Here is a 14,375-nt window from a genome sequence, read left to right as displayed (position 1 = left end):
GCCAGCTGAAGCTTTTCTGTATTTACCCACTTTAAATGAGCTTTCCCTCCATTGTCCAGTTTATGTAATATAATTCTCTTTGGAAATGGCCTAATCTGAAGGAGGCGGGAAATGGGCCCATAAACCTCTCCAGGAGGAAACTTTACAGCCTATTGACTGAGACATGGGCAAAGACGAGCGTTACTGTAAGCACCTTGCCACAGAGGCTTTTAAAACCTGGGAAAACATTGGTATTTGGAGCAGAGCTATAACTACAGTTCACAGGGCCTGGAGGGAAATGTACATGGGTGGCCTGTACTAGAGAGGAACTTCCTTGTCGTGGGGTCCAGATCATCGCCCTTTAACAAGCCCTGATTTGGAAAACTATACATCGGGGAGGTTGCAGTATTTAATGTTAGTTTCAGCAATTGTACATGTGTTAATATGTGATAATATCTTTGAATGAAGTAAATATGAGAGAACTGTGGCTGTGTCCCAATTCAAAGGCTGCGACCTTCTAAGGACGTATTTTAAGACCGATTGCGTCACAGCAGCGCGACTTGAGGCTGGTAAGGACGTCCCAATTCAAAGGATGCTTAGAATGAAGCCTCAAAATGCGTCCTCATTTCTCCGCGATTTTAAGGATAGAACGAATGGATCCTTAACAGCCGAGGATATCCCAAGATTCATTGCGCGCCTGCAACGGCGACTGGATATTATAAAATAAACAATTAAAACCTTCATTAAATAAAAGTGTATATTTATCACAAAAAAAATTGTTACTGTTTTAGTATTAAAAGTTATGTTTTGTGTTAATATTATTATTTTTATGATGCATATATTTCTAAGGTTGATTAATTTAATTTAATATACTGTTGAATAGTTTAATCTACATCAACGTGTCATATTTTCTAAACTAAATTAATATTTTTCTAAATTAATAAGTCAGAAACGTTTCCGCTATGTCCTGCTGACAGGCGCAGCAGGTGACGCCAGTTATGGGTCGTCCGAAGGTTAGACCGTCTCATTTCAGTTCTCTTTGCGAACTTCTGAGGCTGCCACCTTGAAAGACCGAGTGCTCATCTTTAAGGTCCCATGCTTATAAGGTCGCAGCCCTTGAATTGGGACACAGCTCATGTCTGGCTTGACTAAAGGGGGTCGCACACCGGACGCGCAGCTCAGCGTCGCGCTGCGTCGAGTCACGCCTAGGACAACTCTGAGGGTTCGTACACTGGAAGTGCACATTAAATAGCGCGAGCTTAGTCCGATAGTGTTTACTTCAAAATGTACGTTAGTAGCCAATGTTAATCGCTAAAGATTTGGGACAAATATGATGTTATTAAATTTTAAACTATGTGAGTGGAGATCAGAGATTTGAGCAACTTCCTGAGTCAAAGCTGGGTGCCGCGGATAGGGGCCACCTTTCGGCGCCGGTGTGCGTATACTCATAAAAAACAATGTGTTTGATTTTTTTAGAACGGCGCGGCGCTGAGCTGCGTGTCCGGTGTGCGACCCCCTTAAGAATAAGAAATGATGGGGATTGGGGTTAAATTGCACAAAATTTTCCTCTGATTAGATTAAACTCATTGGCGGCTCGTGACTGCTCTCATGAGGGGTGCATATTGAAAATATGTGTTTGAAGTGTCATGTGTGTTGGTCATGTTTTCAAAATATGTTGCGTCATGTGAACCATGTGCATCACGTGTTTTGTCAAAATATGTGCCTGCTGCACACGCGTCAAAACCATTTATGATAAAAGAGACGCTCACGTTAACAAAATACATGCCAAGACACTCCCTTAACAGTAAACTCTGATTACGCATGAGATTATGCGAGTATCTGGCAAACGCAATCGTCTTTTTTATCATAAACCCTTTAGACGCGTCTGCAGCAGGCACTTATTTTGACAAAACATGTGATTCACTCAATGCACCGAAAACATATTTTGAAATGACAAACCATACACATGATGGGCTACATACATGTTGTGACGGACTTCGCATCGTGCACCCTCGAAAAAAAAAAGTTATCGGCCGCCACTGGATTAAACCATCAAAATGTGAGGTGTATAGTACAAAATGAAGCACTTAACTTTATTAGACACAAAATAATTTGCCAAACCACACAGTAGCCTATTAAGTTTTATCTGAATAGACAACACATGCGAAGATAAACAAAAGCTCACAGGTAATAAAGAAAACATTTACTACAATTTTATCTTTTATTATCAGTTGTTGATTCTCTTTTGTGATAATATTTTCTATTCATTGTCCTGGGTTATGTCTTTATAGACTTTGCACATGTGTTGTGTGTACTATTTTGCCAAGCCTCTTTAAATTCTTCTCAAAGCCGAGCTTCAGTTTATACTCTAAACACAATGATGCAACATGCATACAAAATTTTCAATCCATTTTTAATAAAACATTTGAATAAAGAGTTAAATATGTAAATTGTTCAAAGTAGAACATCACTTTTGGCCACAACCATATTCAGATGCATAAAAGAGAGTGTAGTGATGCCAAAGCACCACGCATGCATGCTTTTAATAGGGGGACATACCTCCCCTCATAGTTGGTACTCTGAATATCAGTGAATTTTAAAATGATGATTTCCAGGACAACCATGGGAGTTGCTAAAATCTTATACAGATTTCTTGCTTTAATGCTTAGATCTAAAACTTCTATGCATCTTTTTGAATTTCCATAAAATTAGCTTTAAAAATCCTTATCCGGTCATTGCAGTAGAAAATAGAAAAATCATGGAAATGTATCAGTCAAAAGGTGTGGGAGTACTGACAGTGTTTTCAGCGTATATTGAAAACCCATATGACTAAATCACTTATCATCAGGCACATTTTTGATCATCCTTTATATGGTTTCATGACGTAGTTTCCACCACGTCTGATAACCTTGATGCCAGCGTTCAGGGGGATCCACAGCATGGTTAAGCTTCAGGCTAACAACAGCTGCATTGCATCCTCTGTGTCTGCACAGGGTTTTTCAGATCAATGAAAACAAAAATGAGTGCAGCAGGCTATTATGGACTCGAATAATGCACCAATTTTCTTATCTCTCCAGACCAGCTTGATGGATCTGTCTGATACAGGAGCCATAGATTATTGTGTAGTGCAGGGAGCACAGACAACATCCTCCTCCTGAGAAACCCGAGACACTTTAAGTCAAGCTGTTTTTAAAGGGACAGTGTGTTTTGTGGTGAGGATAGAGACAATCAGTGTTTTTCGCAGTAATTTCGAGGGGAAGTTAATCTCTGATGTAGACTGATAGTCTTGCTGAAGGCTACGTCGGGCTGATAGCGTTTTAACAAACTATGAATTGTTGATACAATCTCATTTGTTGTCAGGTTGGCCCTAAGCCTTTTTCCAAAATGCCAAATAACACTGCTGATTACCTTTATAATCTGGTAAAGAGTTTCATTCGGGGTTAACAATTTGGTTATTAGACCTATATACAGTATATAAATAACTTGTATGTATTCAGCATAGTTAAAGGGGACATTTCACAAGAATGTACTTTGGTGTACCCAGAGGACATATGTGAAGTTTTAGATCAAAATACCATATAGATAATTTATTACAACATTTTAAACTTTCCACTTTGAAGGTGTGAGCAAAACTGTGCCGCTTTTGGGTGTGTCCTTTAAAATGCAAATGAGCTGATCTTTGCACTAATGGCAGTGCCGTGGTTGGATAATGCAGATTAAGGGGTTGTAGTATCCCCTTCTGACATCACAACGGGAGCCAAATTTCAATGGGCTATTTTTCACATGCTTGCAGAGAATGGTTTACCAAAACTAAGTTACTGGGTTGATCTTTTTCACATTTTCTAGATTGATAGAAGCACTGGAGACCCAATTATAGCAATTAAACATGGAAAAAGTCAGATTTTCATGATATGTCCCCTTTAAAGTTAAGGGGCAGTTTCCCGGACAGAGCTTATCCTAGTCCCAGACTAAAATGCACGTTTGAGCTGCCTTAATTTAAAAACCACTTGCAATGACGCATCTTAACACATATCATTACATTTGTTTTGTCTCAAGATGCACACCAATAATGTTTTTGTAAGGTATGTTTGTAAAAACTACTTATGACTAAAGCCTCATGTACATAGCAGTGACTGACTAGCAGTAGCAGAGCAACGCAATCTCATTGATTTCAATTTAAGCTTGGTGACTTCCAGCAACAGGAGCAAGAGTGAACATTGGTGACCAGATGGGGCGTGTCCAGTCGTGTGACAAAGTTGAGAAAAGTTTAACTTTATGCAAATGATGAGTGACTTTCTGTCACGACTACCAATGAGAGTGAAGCAGTAGAGTTCACGTCATCCGTCGCACGTCAGTTACTGGAGTGGATGTTACTCAAATGCCCCCTAACGACCTCTTTGAAAGAGACAAGCGACACACATCGACAAAATCGCTTATGCTGTATTTACACCAGCCGCGTTTGAGGCGTCAAAATCGCGTCTACCGCGGCTAGTTTGCCGGTTGAACAGTTTGAATGCATTCATAGCACTTGCCCCTCCCACAAGAAGCGAATTTCGCCTCTGAAGCGCATCAAATGCTTGCTTTTTCCACGCGTCTACTTCGCTCTAGACGCGCAGAAAAAGCAAGCATTTGAAGCGCGTCAGAGGCGAAATTCGCTTTTTGTGGGAGGGGCAAGTGCTGTGCGGTTGTCTGTTTGCAAGATGGCTGATGTTGATTGTGCATTCATCGAGAGAGTTACCGGTTTGTATTTGGTCACCTTACTATGGGGGAAAATAGTTTTAAAAAACGGTGGGAATGCCGCGGATCGATAAACGTCACGTGACTCAAAGGTGAAATGTGTATTTACAACTTATCAGGTTGCCCAATGTCCTCACTGACACTCTTCCAAGCGAGGTCCTTTTTATTCCTGTCTCTATAGAAATATGAACTTGTGTCGTATAGCTCCGGGTGACTGCTCACGGACAATATCAAGGGTTCCTTCATGTTGAATGAGTGACTCCGGGCGAGGCTGCCACCACAGCAGGAAGCAGGCTCCTGATTGGTTGACGTGGCGCGAAAATCCACCAAAGTTCAAATTTTTCAACTCGCCGTCAGCTGTATATTCGCGTCAAACGCAAAATGCACAAAAGGCACTATTTGCGCGTACCGCGCCAGACGCTCACTTCGCGCCATTCGAGCGAACTAGATGCGCAAATGAGGCGTAATCGCGTCTTCCGCGCCACGCTAAACGCCTCATTCACAGCTCGAGACCTCCAGACGTGCGCCAACGCGTCTTCACATTTGACTTAACATTGAAATCACTCACGCTTGACGCCTCTTCCGCGCCTGGGGTAAACGCAGCATTATAATGTGAATGTACCTTAAGGCCTAGTCCTGGAATTATCTAAACCCAGTCCGGGAAACAGACCCTATATCTCATAATCTATGAGTTTAAGAGCATCAAAGTAGTGGTTTTCCTAACATTCATTTTAATCTTTGACCTTACTAAGTTAATATTAACAACCCATTCTCACCCCATGGCGTCAATATTTGACGCACTTGACCATGCGTCAATATGTGACGCGGAGGGTTACCTTTCGCGTCATTTTTTGACGAACTGGGGACTTCAATACTATTACGTCCGTTGCATTCTCTTTCCTATTTTCTTACCATTTTCGCGTCGGTTTAGGGTTAGATTACGCAAAATTAAACAGTTGTCACCTGGCGTTGGGGTTAGAGTTAGGTACGACAGTTGTCACCTGGCGTTGGGGTTAGAGTTAGGTTTGGGTAGGGATGTCATTATGTAAATCTAACCCTAAACCGACGCGAAAATGGTAAGAAAATAGGAAAGAGAATGCAACGGACGTAATAGTATTGAAGTCCCCAGTTCGTCAAAAAATCAAAGATATCAAGGTTATAGTTTCACAGATAGTTCTTTTCAGATTTTATGTAAAACTGTAAGTAAAAAAAGCTGGGTTTTCAACACATAAATTGATTATAAAAAATATGTATGATAAACATAAAAAACTTTAAAACCAGATGACCTTATTAACCAACTAGTCAGTTGTTAAACAAGCATCATACCCCATCCCTAATTTTTCTGCAGATTTCTTTCCCTTCCTTTTCTTGCTTTTGGGTTTCCTGTTATTTTAATCCTCGTCTTTTGCGCTATCTTTTGCTCCCTTCTTCCTTCCCTCTCTATTCCACTCCTCCCCTTCTAATAAATTATGTATGCCATTTCTGCCAGGCTGAGGGCTGCATCACTGCCTTGCTGAAAATTGCTTGCTCACTCTCTCTCTCTCTCTCTCTCTCTCTCTCACTCTCTCTGTCTCTCTCGCTCACGCTTTGCACGCAGGACCGAGTCTGCTTTCTCAGAGCTCACTGCAGCTCGGCTCAAACCCAGAGGGCTGCCTCCAGTATTCCTCCAGCCACCATAGTAACCAGACTCTGGCCCTGAGCGACTGCTTGACCACATCAAAACCTCCGCCTCCTCAGCCTCCTCCACGCTCCAGCGGTCAGCCCGGAGGAGCCGTGCACAGCTACAACCAGGTGATGCTTTCCATCTCCTCTTTAATTCACAGTGCATTCCCTCTTCCGTTACAAATGTGTCTCTCTCTGCTTTTATGATCTTTGTTTTCACTTAACGGCTCTATTCTGCGCTGGAAGTCTCTCGTGCTTCTGCATCAGGGCTGCTGTGGCGCTTGCCTTTGCTTTTTTGGGACTAGCACAGAATGACTCTAGGGCTGGATGCTGCCTAAAAGCGATTGTGCCACTTGATTAAAGTTAAACCGAAGTGATGTAGTCAGGTTAGCATACCGGTAACCGTCAGTGCTGCATCATATCGAGTGGATGCGTTTCGAACTTTGTCATTATCTGGGGAGTTAAATCGTATGTGTTTACGAGTCTGTAATTAACACAGATCCTACAGGGCTGTGTTTTCCACCAATTTCCTTAAATGAATCTCGAGCACCTGCTACAAGCTAGAAACTTTCAGTGAAAAGGTACGGTTGCGTTCACAGGATAAACATCTCATTTTGCATGGTGATTTTTACAGCGTATGCTAATTAACCGGATGTTTACCGCATACAAACGGCAGAAGTACTCCCGGAGTGTTACAGTAGATCTCAATAAAGCTGACGTTTGCAAATCCTGATTTTTGCTCACACAGAGAGACTCTCTCTCTTTTCAGTCCCTGCCTCCTCGTCCATCCTTTGACACTTATAATGAACACACAGGCCTCTGTTTTGGGCACAGAGGAGCGCTTTAAATGAAAGATGCCCAGCGTCCTTGCCCTCCCAGGTCAATTTTCTGCACATTTTTCTTAAGATGTTAAATTAATGCAGCTTCTGAGCACATAAAGAAGGGAGAACATGCAACTTTTTCATACTGAAAGCAAATAATGCATTTTGTTTCCAACCCCTCCCTCTTGAGACTGTCGGCTTGCTGCTGTGAAGGGTAATCTGAAGAGGTCTTGTCTGCTTCACCATAGGTTTATGTAACACAACCCACCAGTTAGGTGCTTTTATGTAGATATTTATAACGCCATAAACCTCTTGTTCCCTAAATAATTCAACCACACCAGGAACCTGCAACGATCTTTTCAAGTAGAGATTCTTTTCTCTCAGTACTGGAATGCAGTTTTAACTTCTAAAAGAGAGAGAGAGAGAGAGAGAGAGAGAGAGAGAGAGAGAGAGAGAGAGAGAGAGAGAGAGAGAGAGAGAGAGAGAGAGAGAGTGAGTGAGGGATAGATGGATAGAGATTTGGCAGAGACCTGATGAGATAATTGCATCACACTTCAGTACAACATGATATCAAGCTACAGTACAGTAACACATTTTTGAAATCTTCACATTCCCATCTTGACAGTTTTTTGAAGTCCTCCGTCTGTTATGTCTCATTCATTAAAGTCTAATTAATATTACAAAAAGTACAATTTTGTTTTTTTATACTAGTATGGTGGTTCTCAACTGGTAGGTCACCATTTAAAAATTGGTTAAGGTCTGTTCTGCTAGTGTCAACGATAATAAAACCAATTCTACTATTTAATCAAATGTAAATAAATAACCACATACTTGTCTGTGGTTAGGATAACAACGTAAATATTGATCTGTTGGTTAATTATTGAGATCGCACAAAGCCATTGAAAATCAGGACACATTTTGATACATATTTGTCCGTATCAAACAGTACAAACAGTATTGTCCGTCACTTACCTCAAATATGACCCATATCAGTGTTTACTAATGGCGATTTTCCATTGCATAGTACCCCACGGTTTGGTTTAGGTTAGGTCGGGTCAGCTTACTTTTCGGGGCTTTTCCACTGGGTGCAGTACGTAGTACCCAATACTTTTTTTAGTACCACCTCGGTTGGGGTTCCAAGCGACCCGAGCTGATACCAAAACGTGACGCGAAAACACTGTAGATCAGTGAATCTCAAACTTTTTTTGCGTGTGGCCCCCCTTGTATATGGTGCATTCCCTTGCGGCCCCCCCAAAGAAAATTTATGACAAAAACAGTTCTAAAATGTAACATTTTAATTAAACAAAACATATTAAATTATACAAAGTAGTGATGTTGGTTAGTAGGCTTATATATTTTTTTTGTTTAATTACACAAAATTTATGATAAATGAATGTATTTTATAAAGTCATAAAGCTGGGGCCCCCCTGGCACCGTCTCGCGGCCCCCCTGGGGGCCCCGGACCCCAGTTTGAGAACCACTGCTGTAGATCACTGATTGGTCTGAGAGAATCGTCACTACCAGCCTCACTGGTATAATGTAAAGATTAGCTTAACTTTCATGCTAGTTTAATTAGTGTGTAATGTTGCTGTTAGAGCATAAATAATACCTGCAAAATGATAAAGCTCAAAGTTCACTGCCAGGCGATATATTTTCTTTAATAGAATTCGCCTTTCAATGCCTACAGCGAACGACTGGTTTGGACTACAGCCCTCTAATCCTGCTTTAAAGAAGTCATTATAAGAGTGTTTGACTAAACTCCGCCCACATGAATACGTCAGTTGCCAGCTAAGCTCAAACAGCTCTGCTATGCTAAGCTGCTGTCGAATCGCAAAACACCAAAAAAACTACACAATCAGAACTCATTACCTATTTCTAAATGAGGGACTTCATAGAACAAGGAATACATCAGCCCGTTTTTAGGACAGTGAAAACAGCGCTATAGAGATAGGTAAATAGAGGGTATGCACGTGACGTCACCTTCTGCGAAAGTGACTGCGGTTACGCCCACTGAGTGACAAGAGACAGACCAGCAGCATTTGTGTACACTGTAAAATCAGCGAAAACACAAGGAAAACGCGTCTAAATGGGAAAAGCTGCTGTGCGATAGACTGTACTAACAGATTTAACAAGAATTCGGAGTAGGGATGCATATCAATTAATCGCGATTAATCTATAGCAGAATAAAAGTTTTTGTTTACATCATATATGTGTGTGTGTACTGTATATAATAACTTTGTATAGTTAAATGCACACACATGCATGTATATATTTAAGCAATGTTTACATGTGTATATACATTTGTATATTTGTGTATAATTTATATTATATATAAAAATAAATACTTAATATATAAATATATTTTTTTCTTAAAATTATACATGCATGTGTGCATATTTATATTTACATAATTATTATACACAGTTCACACACATATATGATGTAAACAAAAACTTTTATTCTGCTATAGATTAATCGCGATTAATTGATATGCATCCCTGATTCGGAGCTATCGTTTTACAGACTGCCAAAAAACACAGAAAGGTAAATAGATTATCCATGCCAATGTCTACTGACCACAGGTGGGTTGACAAGTTGCTAGGGTCACTATCAAGCAGAGGTGGACACTACTTAATTATTTTACTATCTACTTAAAAGTCTTTGGAAAACTTACATTCCAAAGCATACTATCATAATTTTTATTCTATTACATTTCATGAATACAAGTTTTTGTTTTACATTAAATATTTAACTATATTAACATACTTTTACTAAGTAAATGTACACAATTTTAATGTAATTAGGTATTAAATACATTTTAATATGCTATATTAAAGAATACACAGTATGATTCTATGCTTTAATGTAGTGAAGTAAAATGTTTCCCAAGAAAAACATCCTAATAAAGCACAGACGCTTGGAAAATGTAACTAATGTAACTTAGTAAAGTATTGTCCACCTCTGCTATCAAGTCCAACTAAATTCAATTTAATCTGATAATAGTCAGTTTTACTGGCATTTTCGCAGCAGCCGCTATGAAAACCAGCCATTTTGTTGAATGTTTGCCACTCAACAGGGCGTGGTCCTGCATGGTCATGTGGAAAAGTGATGTCAATGCATACCCTCTATTGTGTGAAAAATAATGCGTTTTTTATACGTTACATGAACACATGTTATATTGCACACTGTAAACACAATCAAAGCTTCAAAAACACAGGAAGAATGGGACCTTTAAACATACAGAGACAGGAAGTTAAGTTCCTTCCAGGTGCGTAACCCAGTTGTGTCTTACGTGTGTCCTATAGGGTGCTTAAAGGAACAATATGTAGGATTGTGGCTAAAACTGGTACTGCAATCACTCAACTGGTGGCCAATACACAAATGACAACATAAACATCAGTTGAGGGCTGCAACTCCACTTTTTAAATGACAATATCCTGGCCAGACCACTGATGTCAGTGAGATAAGTATTTGAAATGAAAATTATTTCTTAATGTCTAGTATATTAATTATATTAATAATTAATTGATATAAATTTCTTACATACTGTTCCTTTAACTTAACATAACTATAGGTCCCAATAATCTGCTTGCACAAATGACCTATAGAGTAGTTTTTGAATAAAATGCTCAAGTTATTTAGCATATTGCTGGCTATATAGTGCATAAAAATATTGAATATAAATAATGCAATTCATTGTTTTTTTTCTTTACTTTTATACAATGAACTAAATCTGTTATCAGCTTGAAAACAGAAGTTGAGAACCAAAGGATACCCTATAATTTAACATTACGAATTTAACAAGACTTCTGTTGATCCTGGAACATTGCTGTTGTGAAACAGTCTCAACCTTTCAATAATAAACTACTCCTAAAATCTAAGGAAACTGATAGCTTGATAAGAGCAATATACTTGACTAAGTCAATATAGAAACCATTGGGTGAATTCAGGTAAATAGGGCTATTATCTCGATGACAAAAGTGGCCCAATTTATCTGAATTGACCCTATAGTCAACTCAAGAAGTCTGTACAGAAAAAACGGAGGATTCTGTGCCACTGAGGACCACTGAAGTGTATTTTAAAAAGCTTGCGGTGTATAGGCATCCAAGCAGTGTTTAGCTTTAAATATCGGGCTTTTCTCTGTGAAATCATTCTCTTTATCTTCAAGACCTTTGGCTTATATTTATTCAGCATTTCAGACCATTTGAATATTATTACCTTGTATCAATGCAATGATAAAAGAAGCTTTTTATCCCTACTGGAAATTGCGCTGACTGCTGCTTTAAAAATAGGCAAATTTATTCTGAATAAGAATAATCAGGTTTCATGCTCTCTGTAAATGAGTAACGGTGGAGCCAATGTTTCATTGTAATCACCCGGAATAGTCATGGTGATTATGAGAAATCTAAAGGAAGAAATGTTTATTCGCACACCAAATCGGCTCGCTAAACATCTGGCATCACGCCAGTGTTCATACGCTTGGCTGAATCTATGCACACCCGCCTTTCTGAATTACGGGCGTTGCGGCATCCTTTGACATGAGGGGTGATGATGGCATGAGGCATTGCAACATATGGTCATGTATGCAAATGCAGTTACTAAAAAAGTGCAGTTGTCTCAATTGGAGAATTTGTGTTATATCTCCTATAATAGTTGATTCCTTTATAATATGTTTTGACTGCATATAATTATCATCTTGCATTCCTTACAGGTGACATCTAACCGTGCGGCCCAGCTTGCTGCGGGTGACTCCGTGCAAAGCCATGGCGGTGCCCTGCTGTTCGATTCCCAGCAGCCCTCTGCAGCGTCCGGACCGGGCCTATACTATTCCAGCTCTACTCTGCCTGCCCAGCGCGTCAGCTCGGCCATGAACTCAATGCAGACCGCGGCAGCCGGCGGCTCCCCGACTAAACTGCAGCGTCTGGGTTCGGCCTCTGATGCACCCAGCTACGCCACCACCCAGCGCCTGCCCTCCTCTTCTTCTTCGGCTTCCCCCAAACCTTCCCCCGGGAGACTTGCGAAATCTTACAGCAGTAGCTCACCTATCAATGCGGTGGGCATCGGAGGATCGCCCGGTACGCACGCTTCAGGGTCTCCTCTAAGGCTAGCGTCTCCACCCAATAACGCATCACCCACCTACCAGCAGCTGCAGACGGCAGGAGTGTCTTCTTACGCCACTCTCTCGCCTAAAAGGCTCGTGCACTCGTCGGAGCAGTACAAGATCTCCCACGATCTATACGCAACGGCCACTTTACAGAGACCGGGGAGCCTTGCTGGTGAGTAACAAATTCTGACCTGCCTTTGTCGGGGCAACTGGGATTTTCGGGTCAGAGCAATAACAAACATTGGGTCAGGGTTTCTGTGGGGACTTGCTTTTTTAGACCAAGCCAAGGAAAGGCTACATTTTTATTACCTGCTCTGATAAAGGGGCATCAAGATTTTTTTTTGTTGAGGGGAACAAAACGTCCCCTTGGAATTATAAGGTTCTATCTAACATTTTTGTCAAAATTGAGTTATTCGCATATTCTTACTCTGTGACAACTTATTTACATTATGTGATGTTTTATTTTAAGTTTTGTACATTTTGGGACGTTTTATTAAAAAAACAAAAAGGTTCTATCTACAAAATCGAACTCTAAGTTGGCTCTATAAGGTTCTATCTGCGTGAGCTAATCAGCACTTCAAATGCACAGAAGGGGACCAATCAGGATCAACTTTATGGGGTGGTTTCTCAGACAGGGATTAGTTTAAGCCAGAACTAGAACTTAGTTTCATTAGAAAATATTTAACAAACATGTCTTACTAAAAGTATTACTTGTGTGCATTTTGAGGCTAAACAAAGGGCACTGATGTATTTTAAGATATGTCAGTGCAAGTTGTTTTCAGTTTGGACAGCTTTATTCTAGGACTAGTCTAATCCCTGTCTGTGAAACTGTTCCTATATGTGGTGTTGCCGGCTTTGTCCTTGACGATAGGAAAAATCACAGACACACAATATCTGTGAGGATTATGGCACGCAACGCAAGGTTTTGAAGAAACCTTAAGATCGACAGCCCGAATTATAGGCAAGTTCACCCTACTGTAAAATCCAGCTTAAGCTGGTGAGATGGTTTTAGCTGGTCTCCCAGCTTGGTTTTTGCTGGTATTGCTGGTATAGCAAGCTGGTCTAGCTGTGTTTTGGTCACTTTTTAAGCTGGTCTAGCTGTGTTTTGGTCACTTTTTTAAGCTGGTCAAGCTGTGTTTTGGTCACTTTTTAAGCTGGTCTGGCTGTGTTTTGGTCACTTTTTAAGCTGGTCTAGCTGTGTTTTGGTCACTTTTTAAGCTGGTCTAGCTGTGTTTTGGTCCTTTTTTTAAGCTGGTCTAGCTGTGTTTTGGTCACTTTTTAAGCTGGTCTAGCTGTGTTTTTGGTCACTTTTTAAGCTGGTCTAGCTGTATTTTGGTCACTTTTTAAGCTGGTCTAGCTGTGTTTTGGTCACTTTTTAAGTTGGTCTAGCTGGACTTATCTGGTCATGCTGGAAGACCAGCTGACCCACCAGCTTGACCAGCTTTGCCAGGCTGGTTGGACCAGCTTACACCAGCTACTGCCACCTTAAACCAGCTAAAACCAGCTACCAGCTTATGCTGGTCTTTGCTGGATTTTTCAGTAGGGGCAGTTTTTTTAGGTCTTGCTGAGGAGATTGTTTTCATAGTTAGACACCACACTAGCCAGCAATGCTAGCTTCTTAGTTCCTGATATTAAGAGGCAAGCACTAAGATAAAAAATACAGAAAAAACTATCTAACCTATCCTACCCAAAAAAAGTGTGTTTACAGTAAGTTATGATTGTAATGTCAAAATGTAAACATGAGAAAGATTACTAAAGCAGAGTTACCTCATTATTACAATGATTTCAGAATGATTGTAGCCTGTAGCTGCTTAATCCTACTGAAAAATCCAGCAAAGACCAGCATAAGCTGGTAGCTGGTTTTAGCTGGTTTAAGATGGTAGTAGCTAAGTCCAGCTAGACCAGCTTAAAAAGTGACCAAAACACAGCTAGACCAGCTACTACACCAGCAAACCTGCTAAAACCAAGCTGGGAGACCTGCTAAAACCAAGTTTTGAGACCAGCTCAAACCAGCTCACCAACTTATGCTGGTCTTAGCTGGATTTTTCAGTAGGGAATGGTATAACATGCTA

The 14,375-nt window shown here is 40.4% G+C and overlaps 1 protein-coding gene across 1 annotated transcript in view; it reads left to right on the top strand.

Moving 5' to 3' along the window:
• The window catches only part of LOC141363321 (catenin delta-2-like), a 36,250-nt gene extending 23,729 nt beyond the window's left edge, over positions 1–12,521 (top strand). The window contains exons 4-5 of the mRNA XM_073865957.1: positions 6,314–6,507; positions 11,911–12,521. Of these exons, the coding sequence (XP_073722058.1) occupies positions 6,314–6,507; positions 11,911–12,483 (767 nt within the window). The 3' untranslated portion in view covers positions 12,484–12,521. The remainder of the gene's footprint in view (positions 1–6,313; positions 6,508–11,910) is intronic.
• The last annotated feature ends 1,854 nt before the right edge of the window (positions 12,522–14,375 follow it).

The sequence above is a fragment of the Misgurnus anguillicaudatus genome, unplaced genomic scaffold, assembly GCF_027580225.2.
Source record: "Misgurnus anguillicaudatus unplaced genomic scaffold, ASM2758022v2 HiC_scaffold_34, whole genome shotgun sequence".
Taxonomy (NCBI): Eukaryota; Metazoa; Chordata; class Actinopteri; order Cypriniformes; family Cobitidae; genus Misgurnus; species Misgurnus anguillicaudatus.
The sequence above is the reverse complement of the archived record's forward strand: the minus strand, read 5'-3'. Positions and strand labels throughout refer to the sequence as shown.